Raw genomic sequence first — 14,754 nt, 5'->3', positions numbered from 1 at the left:
CGGGGAGGGACCAACCCAAGCCGGGGGGGACTGCCCATCAAGGACAATGGACCCTGACCGAACCTGCCATCATGGACAATCAAGGGGGATTATTGGGGGGGCCTAATAGCCCACAGCCGCAACGCGATCACGAGGCGGGAAAAAGCGCGGGAAGGGGGAATATAACAAGTGATGCAATTGTACCAAGCCAGTCCTGGCTTTGCTTGTGACTACTACGTTACGCATGAGTAAACCTTCTTTGTGAACCACACGTGTCACGAGAGTTTCTCTGTCGAACGGGGCAAATCTCACATAAAGCCAGGACTCACATTGAGTGCTACCCGGTACACACCGAGGAGCGCTCACCTTTCTTTCCCTGCAGCCAAGACCGGAGAGGAATTGATTAACGGCACCAGGAGATGGCAAGCGATGGGGAAACCGCGTGCCAGCTGGGCTACCAGGAGCCCAGATCCGAAGGCGTGATGGCGGGACCAGTCCGGGGCGAATGGCGCACGGACACAGCCAAGAGGGCGCCAGAGGACGGGTGGTCGTTCGGCGGGGGCAGGAGCCCCAACGGGTCGCCAGCCTGGGGGGCCGCGACGAGTAGTGACTCGGAACCCGAGGCCCGAGAGCTTGAGGAACGATTCACCCGACTGGAGGCCAAGATCGAGCAGCGGATGGATGCTGTCCAAGTGATGTTGCAGACCATCTTTCGGCGGGGCAAGGCCCCAGGGGCAGAGTCGCAGGCGAAGAAGGAATCGGGCGATAACGGCAGCAGTGAGGATATGACCTCAAGAAACTGCACGGAGCCTAGACCAGAGGTTGCGCAGATGACTCCAGTCCCTAGCGTGAGGAAGAGGGGACCCACAACCACGGCCAGTTCGCGGGGCGCCAAGCGGGCGCTCAGCAGCGGGACGGAGCCAGAGGGCTTGACGGGACGTGCGGTTCCCGGGAGCAGCGGCGCAGGGTCCGGGAGCCAGGAGCCGGAGGAGAGGCTGGACGGGCTGGAGGGCGACCTCCAGCAGCAGACGACAGCTGTACCGGGCATGCGGGAGGCATGGAGTGGCGGACCCAGGGCCCCGGCTGGGGCAGCCGCAGAGGGCGGCGTGGAGACCAGGCTAGCAGAAGTGGTCAGCCTGACGGGGAGCGCGAAGGGGGGTCGGCGGCCAGCAGAAGCGCCCCGATTCAGGAGCTCAAGGAGCGAGCTCTCGGGGCGTCCCAAGCCACTAACCTATCGCCCTGTGCAGGACAGGCTCCACTCAGAGATCCAGGGGGGAGCACCCAGTAGGGACGACCTGGAGGCTCTAGTGAAGTGGAGCTGGCTGGTGGAGACGGCGGGGGATGCCGGAGACCCGGGGAAGCGAGAGGCGCGAGCCCCGATACCAGCCACAGCGGACCAAAGTGAGGCGGCACCGGAGGCAAGGCGCAGGAGCCGACGGCAGAGGATCGAGGTTGGAAACGCCCGGCAGACTGCAGGGACCTGCTACCGGTGTGGAGGCAAGGGGCATCGGATGGTGCAGTGTCCCTCGAGGCAGGGGGTCTTGGCGAGCTGCACAAAGGACGGGGGCCAGCGATTCCCGGCTATAAGGGACCCCGACCGATCCTGGGAGGAGACAGCAGCTAGTGGAGCGGTGTGCAGCGGAGCCGGCTGGCTCACGAGGAAGCCCGGCTCTGCGAGGAGGGGAGAGCGAGCCAGCGGGAGGCGATGGCCGGCGACGCTGAGGCGCACCCCAGAGCAGCCAACGGAGTGGCAGCGTGAGGAAGGGCGGGACAGAAGAAGCTACTCGCCCATGAGGATCAGGGTCCACCTCAAGGGGGTGAGATCAGAAGCAGAGGCGAAAGTCGATGCCTTGCTGGATTCGGGATGCACCCACTGCCTGATCCACCCGGTACTGGCATCCGCGCTGGGGCTCAGCGTGAGGAGACTCAGGAAGCCCCTCGCACTCAGCCAGTTGGATGGATCGACGGCAGGGGGGGAACCGGCGCAGTATCGCACTGAGCCGGTCGGTTTGACAGTGGGGACAAGCCGGGAGGAGCTAGGCTTAGTAGTTGCCCCGGGGGCCGGCCATGCACTAGTGCTGGGGCTGGCATGGCTTACGCGCCAGAACCCGCACATCGATTGGGTGGCCAAGACGATGCGGTTCGGCGGCACCACCGAGCAGACGGGGTCGAGCTGCGGAGGTGGCACGAGAACAGGGGGCCCCACAGAACCCGGCGAGGTGGCGGCTGGGCGACGGCGAGCCGAGGGCTGGCGAGCTGCGGCAGCGGCGGCAATAGAGCCCGGGAAACCAACTGCACACGCGGCGAGGGCGGCGCCGAGGGGGACCGGCAGAGGAGCCGAGGCGGCAAGCGCACGAGAGAGCGTGGCAGCAGAGACGGTGCGATTCGACGGCACCACCGGGGAAGCCGGGTCGAGCCGCGGAGGCGGCGCGGGAGCTGAGGACCCCACGGAGCTAGGCGAGGTGGCGACTGCGCGACGGAGAGCCGAGGGCCGGCAAGCCGCAGCAGCGACAGCAGCGGGGCCCGGGCGACCAACCGCCCGTCAGGCGAATACGAGGACGGCGCCGAGGGCGACCAACAAACGAGAGGGGTCAGAGACCGCCGAGGTGGCGGTGGCATCAACGACGAAGGGCCCCACAGCAACGCAGGGGTCGGCTACAGCAGAGACGGTGGCAGCGGGACCCGAGGGCCCCGTGGCAAAGCAGGCGGCGATCACACTGGCATCAAGAGCGGGGGCAGGAGCGGCGCCGGGAGCCGACTGGTCCGCGCCAAGCGTGAGTGAAGCAACCGGCGATAGACTGGGACCTGGCCGTGGCCAGGGGAACCTGGAAGGTTGTAGGACACTGAGGGAGCCGCCACTCGAATTGACAGACCCAACAAGGACGACCCAGCTGGAAGCGAAAGGCGGAGCCCAACCCCCAAGGGAGAAGCAGGGGAAGGGAGCCGAGCCGGAGCTGAGGCGGCGCTGTGCAGAGGCGAGCGAGGGAGACCCCTGGTTAGTAAACAACAAGGACTCCCTGACGAAACAAGGGACCTGCTGGGAGCACAAGGGGAGGCTCTACGTTCCAGAAGCTTGCCGGGTGGATGTGCTCCGGAGAGGGCACGCCGAGGACACTACGGGACACTGTGGGTTTGTTAGGACTTTCCACCTCCTGCGTGAACAGTTCTGGTGGCCGTCTCTCCGGAGGGATACGAGGGAGTACGTGGCCAGCTGCTCGACGTGCGCAGCGGCGAAGGAAGGGAAGGAGGGGAAGGAGAACCTTCGGGGACCCATCCTATAAGTGACTTAGCCAAGGAAAGGCACACCGTTATGGCAGATGGGGGCAACACCCTAGTAGCCCAATTAAGAGGGGGACTTGTCTTCAGGGGGGCGGTATGTCAGGTTCGGTCAGCACGGGGCTTCGGGGAAGCTCGTAGCCAGCGAACTCCACCGGCGGCAGCTAGCGAGGAAAAGAGGAACTGAAAGCGCCGCTAATTAACGGGCCACCTGCGCCCAGCCAAACAGGAAAACCGCAGCGGAAGCTTTTAACTATAAACTGATAACGGCGCGAGCCAACAATGAACGGGGCCGCAGGCAGCGAAACAAGATCGCGCGCAGCACAGAACCCGCGGGCTTGCACGTAACGGGGAGGGACCAACCCAAGCCGGGGGGGACTGCCCATCAAGGACAATGGACCCTGACCGAACCTGCCATCATGGACAATCAAGGGGGATTATTGGGGGGGCCTAATAGCCCACAGCCGCAACGCGATCACGAGGCGGGAAAAAGCGCGGGAAGGGGGGAATATAACAAGTGATGCAATTGTACCAAGCCAGTCCTGGCTTTGCTTGTGACTACTACGTTACGCATGAGTAAACCTTCTTTGTGAACCACACGTGTCACGAGAGTTTCTCTGTCGAACGGGGCAAATCTCACAACCAGCTCCATTCTTATGCAGCTAGAAGACCCTAAGAGAAGGGCCTCTGCTCTGGCCCCCTGCAACCCCACCCTCTCTTGGCTATATTAGGACCAAGCTGTGACTCTGAAACACAAGGCAAATCAAAATCACCGAGCATATCCTCCTCTTCTCCCCATTTGAAGACCTCCACAGAACTGTTATTCTTCCACTACTCACCAGGTTACCAGGCAGTTCAGACCAATTTAACATCTCTTTGCTGCTCTCTGACTCATCCCTGATAACTACTCCTCTCCTCTGGAACAGCATCCCACCCTCCTTCCCTGATTAGAACATCTCCAATCCTTGTGGAATTTGGGAAGGCTGTTAAGACCTTCCCGGAAGCCTTTGGAGATTGAAATAGATACAGTCCCCCTGTAGCTTGAGACTGTCTATGCTGCAGAGCGTTTCTCAGGGTATGAGGTTTAAAGATTAAGTATTGTTAATGTAGTGTTTTAAACCTTGTGATGGACAGAGTATATGTCACCAAACAATTGAGTTGATTACAATTGAAACAGTTTATAAACCGGATGGATGGATGGATGGATGGATGGATGGATGGATGGATGGATTGATAAGAGAGAAAGATAACATATAATGTTCAGGTAATTTCTGCCAGTTATAGCCAACCATACTCAACATCACTCATGTCTGTCCTGCTGTATTAGTTTCCCAGGCTAACCGTTTTTGCTGTCGCCATTCATTTTTTTAGAAAACACAGTGCAGATTTTGATTTCACTTACAACTCCTACTGCCCCATCTTCTAACTCAGTTACTGTCCTTACAATCTTTAGAAAAGAGACTGTTTTACGATCATGGCTGTTAATCCCATAGGCTCTAGTTTTTACATTATTGCCAGTCCAAGACTGAAATGAAGATATTGTATTGTGCTGTAGATATAAAGTTGCACAGTTACTAAAGTTTACGATGCATGAGAGAAACAGCATGCTATGCAGTAAATGCAAGAAACATTGAGGTTGGCTTCTGAAATATCTTCAGTAACAAGTATAAACCAAGATAGAAACTTTCCATAATACATATTATCTCTATGATTGCACACTAAGTCATTTTTATTAATTGCATATGCTGTTCACTTCTACAGATACATCTTTTCCAGGAATGAAAAAGGCATCATAATTTGCAAATTAATTCATTTAGATCTATCGGGATTTTTTTTTTTTAATGTCACTAATAGCAGCCCTCTTCAAAAGGGCTGTCCAGGATGAAACGATCATTGAATCAATCAAACTGCTCAGTCATTGGAATAGATAGTATAAGGGGGGAAAAAATCAAAGCAGCGCATTCTTGGCTTGAGGCAAACAAATTCTATTTTAACATGCGTTTAACTGAAATACAGAAAATTTAAGTGCTTTTAGGGTATTTGTCCTTCAGCTGTCTATATGCATATGAAACAGGACAGGACAATTAAAGAGATTTGTTCACGTCTCACACACACAACAGAAAAGCAGTGCGCTGAAAGCCTCTATAAAGGAAAATGTGAACGATGGCCTGGAAGAGTTAAAACTGGCAGCGCTACAACCCAAGAAACACCACAGAGCAAAATGCTAGAGTTCAGCTGTGCACCATGTGAACTTCCACCAAAATCCTTGCCAACAATATTAAACTTTGTCCAGACTAGATTACTATTTTAAATAAAAGGGAGGCCATCAAGGATCCTAGTTTCCATCTCAGAGCAGTTCAAAACAGGTCCATAGGCAAGATGACTTCAGGAAAAATATTCATCTTTTTCAGATGTCAAATAGTCATGTGCACACAACAAACACAAATGCATTTGGGAGACTAAAACCTCAGATTTGCAATTGCAAAAAGACATAATTTGTTTCTTATGGGAATAACTACGTATTAGATTAAGTTACTTTAAATGTGCCCTAAATCCTGGGTTTTAGAGCTACGTAAAACCTTTGCAAGGGTCATTTCAGAACCATGGTGGTTGTAAATCAAGGACTACCTGTATATTATAAACTGCTTTGGAAACTCACCCTTTTGTTTCAACAGGAGTTTGCTACCTTCCAGTGGAGGCTACTTCTGGGAAATACAAGGTTTGTCAGTTGTTGACGTTTCCTAGATTCTGCCTCTAAATGTTGGCAGGAAAGACTTTCTAGCAAGGTGGAATGGTATGCAATTTCTTCTTCTTCTTAACTGAAAGGCGATCCTCCTCTCTAGAAAACCAGTGAGCTGGATGGCAGTGCTCAAAAGCACCCAGGTCAGATGCTAGAGCAATCACACCTGTTTGCTTTCTGCTTAGGAAGTCCATCGGCAGCCACCCTATGCAGAAGCCCACGCAAACGGTCACCTTTCTCCAAAATGATGGTACTACTTGTTATATGATGAGGGATTGGCCAGCTGGTTCTCTTGCTGCCCAGGGTCTGCCCACCCTACAACAGCAGTGGGAACAGAAGGAATCAGGCAATCTGGGGAGCTGAGGAGGGATCTTTTCCCAAGGCCCACTTGAGACTCTACTCTGCTCCCTCAGACAAATCAACCACAAGAGAAGATGCAAACCAGATCCATGCTCCTCAAAGAGAAGTTGCCTCGTTGCGAGAGCACTCAGGCTAACGTTCTCCTTTCCTGGTGGCCACAGAACAGGGTTGTTGGGTTGGGGTTTTTTTGCAGTCTTTCCACTGGAACTTTAACGGAGGCAGGGAAAGTGAGGGGAAGGAGGTAGAAGCAGATTCTGGAGCTGCCCTTTAGTTACATGAAGGTAAGTTTGAAGATGAACTCGCCTGTTCCACCAAGTGATTTGGGGTTTTTTTTGGAAGGATGATTTTGGAATGCAAATGCTGGCTTGTTTGAGACATTTACTTTGAGGGAGAGTTAGGTTGATTTATTCAATTCCTACTTAAGAGGCTTGCTTTGGAGGGAGGTGATCTCTGAATTTCCTGAAACCAGTATAGGCAAACCCCGTCAGTGGACAGTATTTACTCCTTAGTCCAGAAAAGCGGGGGGGAGGGGGGGGGACGACGACAAACCATCGTACTATCTAAAACCAAGGCTTTTTGTTCTCATTTTCAGTTGAATGAGGATTACATCTTTGAAAGTACATCTCATTTGCTTCTTCACAGAGTCTCTTTTCTCCTTTTCTTTGCTGCTAATTAGAAAGTATGTGCCTCAAACGCCACGGTACAATGTTTCTTTTCTATCTGAAACTGGAAATACGACAAAGGAGGGGAAGGGAGAGAAATATTACCTTTCAAACACTGCGAAATAGTACTCTTGCATTCAAGAAACTAATTGCTACAAGAATCCTTACAGATATCTGTGGCTGAGGTCAGTTAATTAATAACATCTATTTGTTATTAGAGAACAAGGGACAATAAAAGGGTGTGTACAGAGAGATCTGGTTGCATTACTGTCAATCTGCGTTAGTGCAATAGGCCTAGCAACTTTTGCAGAATGTTATATCCAGGGCTAGTCAATTCAGTGGGGCTGAATTTTCTTTCAAGGTTCAGGCCTTCAGAGAAATGTTGAGAAATACTCTCAGTACCCACCTTGGGCACAAAAGGCGGCTGGGTGACTTTGGGCCAGTCCCTTTCTCTCAGCCCAACAAACCACACAGGGTTGTTGTTGTGGGGAAAAGAGGAGGAGGAAGGAGTATTAGGTATTCATCGCCTTGAGGTATTTATAAAAAATAATAAAGGCAAGATTTAAAAAATCTAAAAAAAAAAAGCAGGAGAGAGTGGCGGGGGGAAATTACTTTAGGCCAACCACTGTGGTGGCAGATTGCAAAAATATAGCAAGCTTTTGATCAATTGCCTCTTTGTGGACTAGTCTCGTTACACCTGGACACAAATGATCTTATGAAATTCTCCAACTGTATGGAGAGTTTCTTTCAGTTTCTCCAAGGAAGGAGAAGGTCTCCAATCATTTCCCAAGGGCAGGATACTGTCATAAAGGTGACAGTATCGTTTCTTCTGCCCTTTGGAGAAGTTAGCCCTGGGATTTAATGGGAATATGGGAAGTTGAGGAGGCTTGATTTTCCCTCACAACACCCTAAACCAAAACGTGATTCTCTTCCTTGTGCCTCAGCATGTTGCATGAACCCAACTGTGAGTTATTTTGTAAAGTGTGGCTACCCACGGTTATGCAAACTATGGCTTAGTGTGTTATGTGATCACAGCCAACGTTGAACTATGGAAAAGAAACCATGATTAAGAATTATGCCTCCATAAGATATCTTGCAAGACTACTGTCTTTTTACTGAACTCCATACTACATAGACAAATATGGCTACCGGCTCCCATGAGATCTACGTAGCTAATCGCATACTACTCACTTCAACAACAACATAGCATATCTGTCTGTTTGAGCATTCTCTCAGCTGGTCCTGACTGACTAATCCTTGACCCCCAACTTTCTCAATCTGAATAATTTATTTGACTGGACAGTTAGAAGAAGACAAGGGGATCATATAGACAAGATATAAAGAATTAATAGCTTTCTCTCTGTTTGCACTGATCATTAATTCAACCCAAGATCTGAAGCAACAGTAGCCCATTTAGTAACTTTAGAACCCATAAATCCTTTTTCTTCCTTAAAAAAAAAAACACAGGAAAAGAAAATGGACAGATATTGCCAAAACATATGGCAGTTCTAAACTCCTATTATTTAGCAATTATATCACTTCAGGACTAGCTCAGGCACCTAGCTTTATTTTTTGCACTAAACGGCTTGATGAATTTATCTACCAGACAATCGTTTCTCTTTCTAATTAGTGGCCTGGCTGGTAACGTTTCATCAACAGCAGCAGCTAGATTAAATGCCATACTTGACCATCCTCACCCAACATACTTTGATGTTCACTTTTCCAAGCTTCAGAATACCTTTTGGATGAAGATCAGACAGCATTAAACAGAATTACTAATTAATTAAGCAAAGTTAAATTCTAAACACTGTTCTGTTAGCCAAAAGCCTCAACAGAACAGCCTTTTCCCATCTCTGCTGAGATCAAAGGATAAACTGTATATATTTTCCCCCTATCCTACCCCTCCCCACTCATCATCCTCCTCCCAAAGTTAGCAAGTTCAGTTGAGAAGGAAGAGAAGATGAAAATGTTATATTGCTATGTACAGAAAAGCCTTTTCAAAAAAAAAAAAACCCACATGGTTCCAAATTACTGCCTCATAAAAGAAGACACACAGCTTGTGTTGGGTCTTATGACTTGTGTAGCAGATGACTACTAATGGTGCACAGGGCTCCCAGATATGAAACAAAAACTCTGGGAGATCAGCAGATGGAAGTGCAAAACAGAAGTAGGATACAGAATATTAGCTTGAGGAGCAGATGCTAAATGCCTTGAGATTGGAAGGTTTTTGAGAAGAGTCCCAGAAGAACGCTCCCAAAAATAAGGAGGTTGAAGAAATGGGTGGACCAGGATAAAACCTAAATTTAATTTAGTTTTGTAGATATTTAAGCTTAAATTAAATTAACATGGCTACTTTCCAAGTATCTGTCTTAAACACTGTAAGTGCTACACACGTGGCACTCGAGGATCTGGGGTGGGGGTTCCACATACTTATGGGGCCCTAGGGAAAACCTTTGGTTCCAGATATCTGTTTATGAAGATGTGTAATATGTAGCCTAGCTTTGGCCTTAGTTATAAGATCTCCTATAACAGAGACAAAATCCCATTCATTTGTTAATCAAATTTGTGTCCCACTACAATTACAGGACTCTCCGCAATTCACAAAGCAAGACAGCTTACTTAAAGATAGCTGTCAAGGGGCAGCATATAAAAATAGCCAAATCCTGCAAGATCACCAAATCACAAGAGTTCAGTGTATTTGTCCTGAGGCCTAGCAAGAATTCACCATATTTGCCCTGAAAATCTCACAAGATTAAAAGAAAAAAATATTTCCTTCTTTCTTTTGGGGGGTCCTGAAGATGCCATCAGGGGAGAAATGCTCTGAATAACAAGTGCCATGTTGTGACCCCTGGCCTAAATGTTCTTTCCACAAGACAAATATCAACATCTATAATATCTACATGAATAGATGTACATATCAGCAAATCGAATGCTAGTTTACCTAAAGCAGTGTTGTCCAAACTTGGCCACTTTAAGATGAGAGGACTTCAACTCCTAGAATTCCCCAGCCAGCCATGCTGGCTGGGGAATTCTGGGAGTTGGTCCACTCATCTTAAAGTGGCCAAGTTTGGACAACACTGACCTAAAGTATCACAGACTCAGTGAAGCTGAATAGTCATGGATGGTGACAGAATGTAACAATAATCCTGCTCCACCTTCCCACTGGTAGAAGTTGGAGGACAATAGGCCATCATCAATCATTACTACCCAGAGCCAACTTTTAGAGAGAAATAAATCCACCTGAATTAAATATTAGGCCCAGTTGAGATGGCTACGATTTGGCTCAATGAAGTGATCTGCACTGAGAGTCAATCATCTTTTGTCCTGGCGTTCTGAGCCACTCCCTCTTCCTTGTCTGGGGGTTCCAAAGAACTACCAGAAGCTTCAGAAAAGTGCTACCAGTAGCTTCTTCTGGCTAGTCAAAGTGCTGGGAGGCACAATCAGAGCAAACTAATGCAACAACGTCCTTTCATCCTTTAGAAATGACTGTTGGTGGGGGAAGCATGAAAAGAAAAAGGAAGCAACTCAGAGCAGCAGTCCATAAGGTGACAGTGGCAACAATCCGATTAAACCAGAGCAGTCCCATTACTCCAAGAATTCTTGCTTAATTTTTTCCAACATGGCCCCCTCATTTAATCAGTGGGTTCACCAACAGAGAAATGACTCACACCAGCCTACAAAAGAAACACAACAGGGTTGATATTCAGCTCTGTGGGATTGTGATGGCCTGTCAGGGCATATGCCTTGTGGCTTCCCTGGGCCCGTTACACCTTTGGCTGTGTTTAGCCTGCCTGGCCCCACCCAATGGCCCAAACTCCTGCTGTTAACAAAAGAGGGACAAAGTGCAATGGGGAGAGGAAATCCAAACCCCCACTCAGAATAACACAAATTCCCTTTTTTTCCCCAGAGTTGCTCAGTACTTATATGGGTTGGCAGCTGCAGTTTACAGACAGAACTCCTTTCTCTCACACAACCTCAATTTTTACATATTTATGTTTTCATCATCATTTTTTTCTTATTTCATTTTGATTTTTGGAGGGAGGTTGTCTGGTGATCCCTTTAGGGTTGTTTTATTTTGAAGTTCCCAAGGAAAGCCTACACAACACTAATTTAAATGAAGGGTGTGCATAGGTAATATCATTAATAATGCAGACTTTGATCCCCAACCAGTCTCTCGGCTAACTTAGATGTGCCACAAAAAAGCTGTGTTTCTCCCACATTTGCTGTGATAACAAGAACTCTGAAAACGCCAAGATGATGGAATAATCATATCACCCTTTTCATCAAAATTGCTTCCCATGGGGAAAGCTGTCACTGTGATCCTCACATAGCTAATCGTAAAGAAATAATGCTGTGGAGACCAATTTTGAATGTCCTTCTGGTTGCTGTGAACTAACCACGCAATCCATGTTCCTGCAAACAGATTTAAATGTATTGTCCTAGACTGGTCCTCCAAACATCTCCATCCCTTGGGCATGTACTTTCTAAAAAATGCAGCCCAAATTTCACATATACTGTATAAAATCTTACCATCATAGTCAGCAGGACAATATGATGTCCTTCACTCCTCACTCTTTCAATATATGTGCTGGACAACAAAACCACCTTGCTATTTTTGTACCTTGCTATTTGTTATCATGTAATTATGAAAAACAATATTGATATGCTGTCTCACTTTACACACAGCCTGAAAATCATTGTCATTTATTTTTATATCATCATCATCATTATCATCAAGTCTTCATTGTAATGCAGAATCACTGATCATGCCAAGGGTGAAGATGAGAAGGCTTACTGTTCTTAGACACCTGAAAAAAATCTTCCCCAAGTGTGACCCATCCAAGATCTCTTTGGATATTCATTTTAAAAGAACCACCTTCTGGAGCAAGCTGAACTTCAGTCTACATTATGCACTTTATGCTACATCATTTCATAGACTGGAATGTTTCTTGCATTCCTGGATCTTCCTTACTAAAATAAAAGGGGGAAATCCTGATTATGTTCAGGATTTCAACACCATCCCCCTTTCCCCACAAAAATATATTGAAGTAGTTAGGAAAGGTTTAGTCTAAAGCAGTTTTCCTCAATCAGGATCTCTCCAGATGTGAGGGACCAACTTCTGGGATCCCTACCAGCACTGTGAAGCCCAAGTCATCAGACTCCTCACTTAAAACAAGCCAGCTGGTTACCGGGTTGTCTATAATGAGAATTAATGCTTCAGGTTTACCTGATTGCTTTAAATTTACTATTTTCTTTTTTCACAGACTAATAGCGGTTCCATTAAAATGTGGGGGAGGGAAATATAGGAAAGAGAGAAGATTGACTCTAAATAAATGCCATTTTGTCATTTTTCCCCCTCCATAGTAGAATAAAGCTGACTGATGCAACTACTTTGAGGTCTGGATATGATTGAGATGAAACATCTGTTAAAGGAGAATGGAAAAAAAAACTTTTCCCCCACTAAAAATACATCTCTATTTCCCACCCCTTCTCCTCAAACTTAAAACATGTGATGAAATCCCTGAAGCTACTTGAGAACTATAAAAGTCACCTCAGTATCTGAAGCAAGTCAGAAATTCCACCGTTCCTGCTGAGCTTTTATGAAGAGCAGATTTTAAGAGGAAGGGGTGGGGGGAAGCTATAATCTGTCTAGGTAACAAAGGCTACCTTATTCTCTGCCTGTTGAGTAAAACTTTGGGTTTTCTGCAGCTACCCTGAAAAAAAGCAAAGTTGAAATACACAATAGGCCCCTGACAGTTTTGTACTCTTCAGGCTAGGACACCAAGCTGGCTGAAGCTATTTTCCTTTTTCCTCCTTGCCTCTCCTGCCCCGCACTTGCTGTTAGTATTATTTGCTACAGTTTTCCCAAGAACAATAAGGCTGCTGTGTCTGAAAACATTCAGCCTCCAAGGGCTTCCAGAATTTAACCAGCCATATGAACATTATGAAAAGACAGGTTACAAATTCCCTCCATCAATTAATTCTTGCTATCTTCCTTCTGAGACAGAAAAGAGTGCTCTATAAATGCACACTCGTGTGTACATATACCACCCTTTCATAGCTACTTGACTTAGATTTTAATTTTAATTTAACTGGTGGGTTTCTGTGGTCATTCTCCTAGAAACATAGAGATGGAAGAATTGAGTTCCATTCCCTGCTTCGCTCAGGACTCCATATTAAAGCATCCTTAACAGAGGACTTTCAACATATCCAGGAGAAAGGAATTCCATCACCTCCTTTACTGACTGACCCCACTAATTACTATTAACTACTCTCACCATTCGAAAGTTTCTTCTAACATTCCACTAGAATTTGCTTTTCTCTAACTTAAATCCACTCCCCTGTGTCTTGTACTCCAGAGAACAGAAGCTAGGTCTCAGCCCATTCCTATGTGACATCCTTTTGGTGGAAAGGCTGAGAAAGTAATGGAGGAACATTAGACAAAAATAAATAATAGATAATAAGCTAATAAGCTCATGAGTAGCTTATCTTACAAATGTTGGTTTAGTCCATGCTGCAAAAAGCCCAGGAAAAGTGATTCAAAGCGTGCAAAGAGACTCCATCTTAATGAACTCACCAACCATGAAGGATGGAGGTTCCTATCACAGTTTCCAAATTCTTCCATTGAAACTCCTTATTGAAGGCTATACAATTCATACTTCATTGATCATGTCCTGCTGTATGGGGCTTGACACCTTCAGATATTTGAAGAATATTATCTTATCCCCCCCTAAGTGTTCTCAGACTAATCATACCTAGTTCTGTCAGTGTCCCTCATAGGTACTGGAAACCTATTCAAAGTAAGGTTAAATGAATGCAGAACAATAGCTCTTTTCATGAGTTACTGTTGCATGTTCAATCTAATACGAAAGGAGCAAGAAGGAGACCAAGTTGTGCTGGTGACATAAGTGGAGAAATGACCTCCACATTTATAGTGTGATGATCTGCAGTAAACAGGCTAACTCTTCCAAGTTATCCCTTTGATGTGAGCTGGAACTGAAAGGCTGCAACTCATGTGGAAATAACAATAAATGCTCCTAAAACATTTATCTGGTACATTCCAAACACGCTGCCATTTTACCTAGGGCAAGGAACTTAGTCAACTACTCTGGCATACGTACTGTGAACCATCTCAAGAATACCTAACAGTGGCTCACAGGTTGACATCAACAAGCATGCTTGGAAGACACATATGGCCCTGGCACCATCCAGTGGAACTGCATGGAGACAAAAGATAAATACTATTAGGGTTTGCTAAGACTAATCTGCATTGTTTGGGGCAAATCTGTACTTTTACCACACTTTTTAACTTGTTGTAAATCTGTTGTAAACAAGCTGTACAGCGGCTGCAGATCTATAAATGTTTCAATTGTTAAGGATTTTATTGTAAAGAAGAATTACATTGTCTGCTATCTTACAGCTTTGCAGCAATCCTGAAGATGGAAGCACCAAGCTGATCTTATCTAGCCTCAGATGCTAAGCAGGGCTGGGCTTGGTTAGAGCCACCAGGGATCTTGGCTCCATCTTTATCTGACCCACAGCCCAATCTCCATGGTCTGCATCAGCCAAGGTAGGTTTCTACAAGAGATAGGAGGAGGAGGATCAAGGCTTTCCAGCCAGAGGCAAAAGCACATGGGAAAGTTGACCACAGAATAGACTTTCTTCCACCAAGTAGTTCTGCTAAGGTTAGGTTAGCCACATAGCTTAATTTAACAGAGGACAGCCCTCTGTTTCAAA

The 14,754-nt window shown here is 47.0% G+C and overlaps 2 protein-coding genes across 2 annotated transcripts in view; one reads left to right on the top strand and one right to left on the bottom strand.

Annotated features, from left to right (window-relative positions):
- NKD1 (NKD inhibitor of Wnt signaling pathway 1) overlaps positions 1 to 14,754 on the bottom strand; it is a 97,893-nt gene that overhangs the window by 28,563 nt on the left and 54,576 nt on the right. The window lies entirely within an intron of this gene.
- On the top strand, positions 161 to 13,412 carry LOC148216495 (uncharacterized). The gene is made up of 3 exons (XM_088136363.1): positions 161 to 1,109; positions 1,227 to 1,430; positions 13,377 to 13,412. The coding sequence occupies exons 1-3, from the start codon at positions 399 to 401 to the stop codon at positions 13,410 to 13,412; spliced, it is 951 nt and encodes a 316-aa protein (XP_087992489.1). The 5' UTR covers positions 161 to 398.

This window comes from Python bivittatus, unplaced genomic scaffold, assembly GCF_059951505.1.
Source record: "Python bivittatus isolate LINGU-HERP-01145 unplaced genomic scaffold, Pbiv_v1 ctg000190_np1212, whole genome shotgun sequence".
Lineage (NCBI taxonomy): Eukaryota > Metazoa > Chordata > Lepidosauria > Squamata > Pythonidae > Python > Python bivittatus.
Note: the sequence above shows the minus strand (reverse complement) of the source record. Positions and strands in the feature narration are given on the sequence as shown.

What these genes read in the sequence shown, in the direction of transcription:
- LOC148216495 (XM_088136363.1), top strand. Translation starts at nt 399, where the DNA reads ATGGCAAGCGATGGGGAAACCGCGTGCCAGCTGGGCTACCAGGAGCCC. An exon ending in AGACCAGGCTAGCAGAAGTG is followed by an intron (nt 1,110 to 1,226) that starts GTCAGCCTGACG and finishes CGCCCTGTGCAG; the next exon opens with GACAGGCTCCACTCAGAGAT. An exon ending in GCCGACGGCAGAGGATCGAG is followed by an intron (nt 1,431 to 13,376) that starts GTTGGAAACGCC and finishes CTTGTACTCCAG; the next exon opens with AGAACAGAAGCTAGGTCTCA.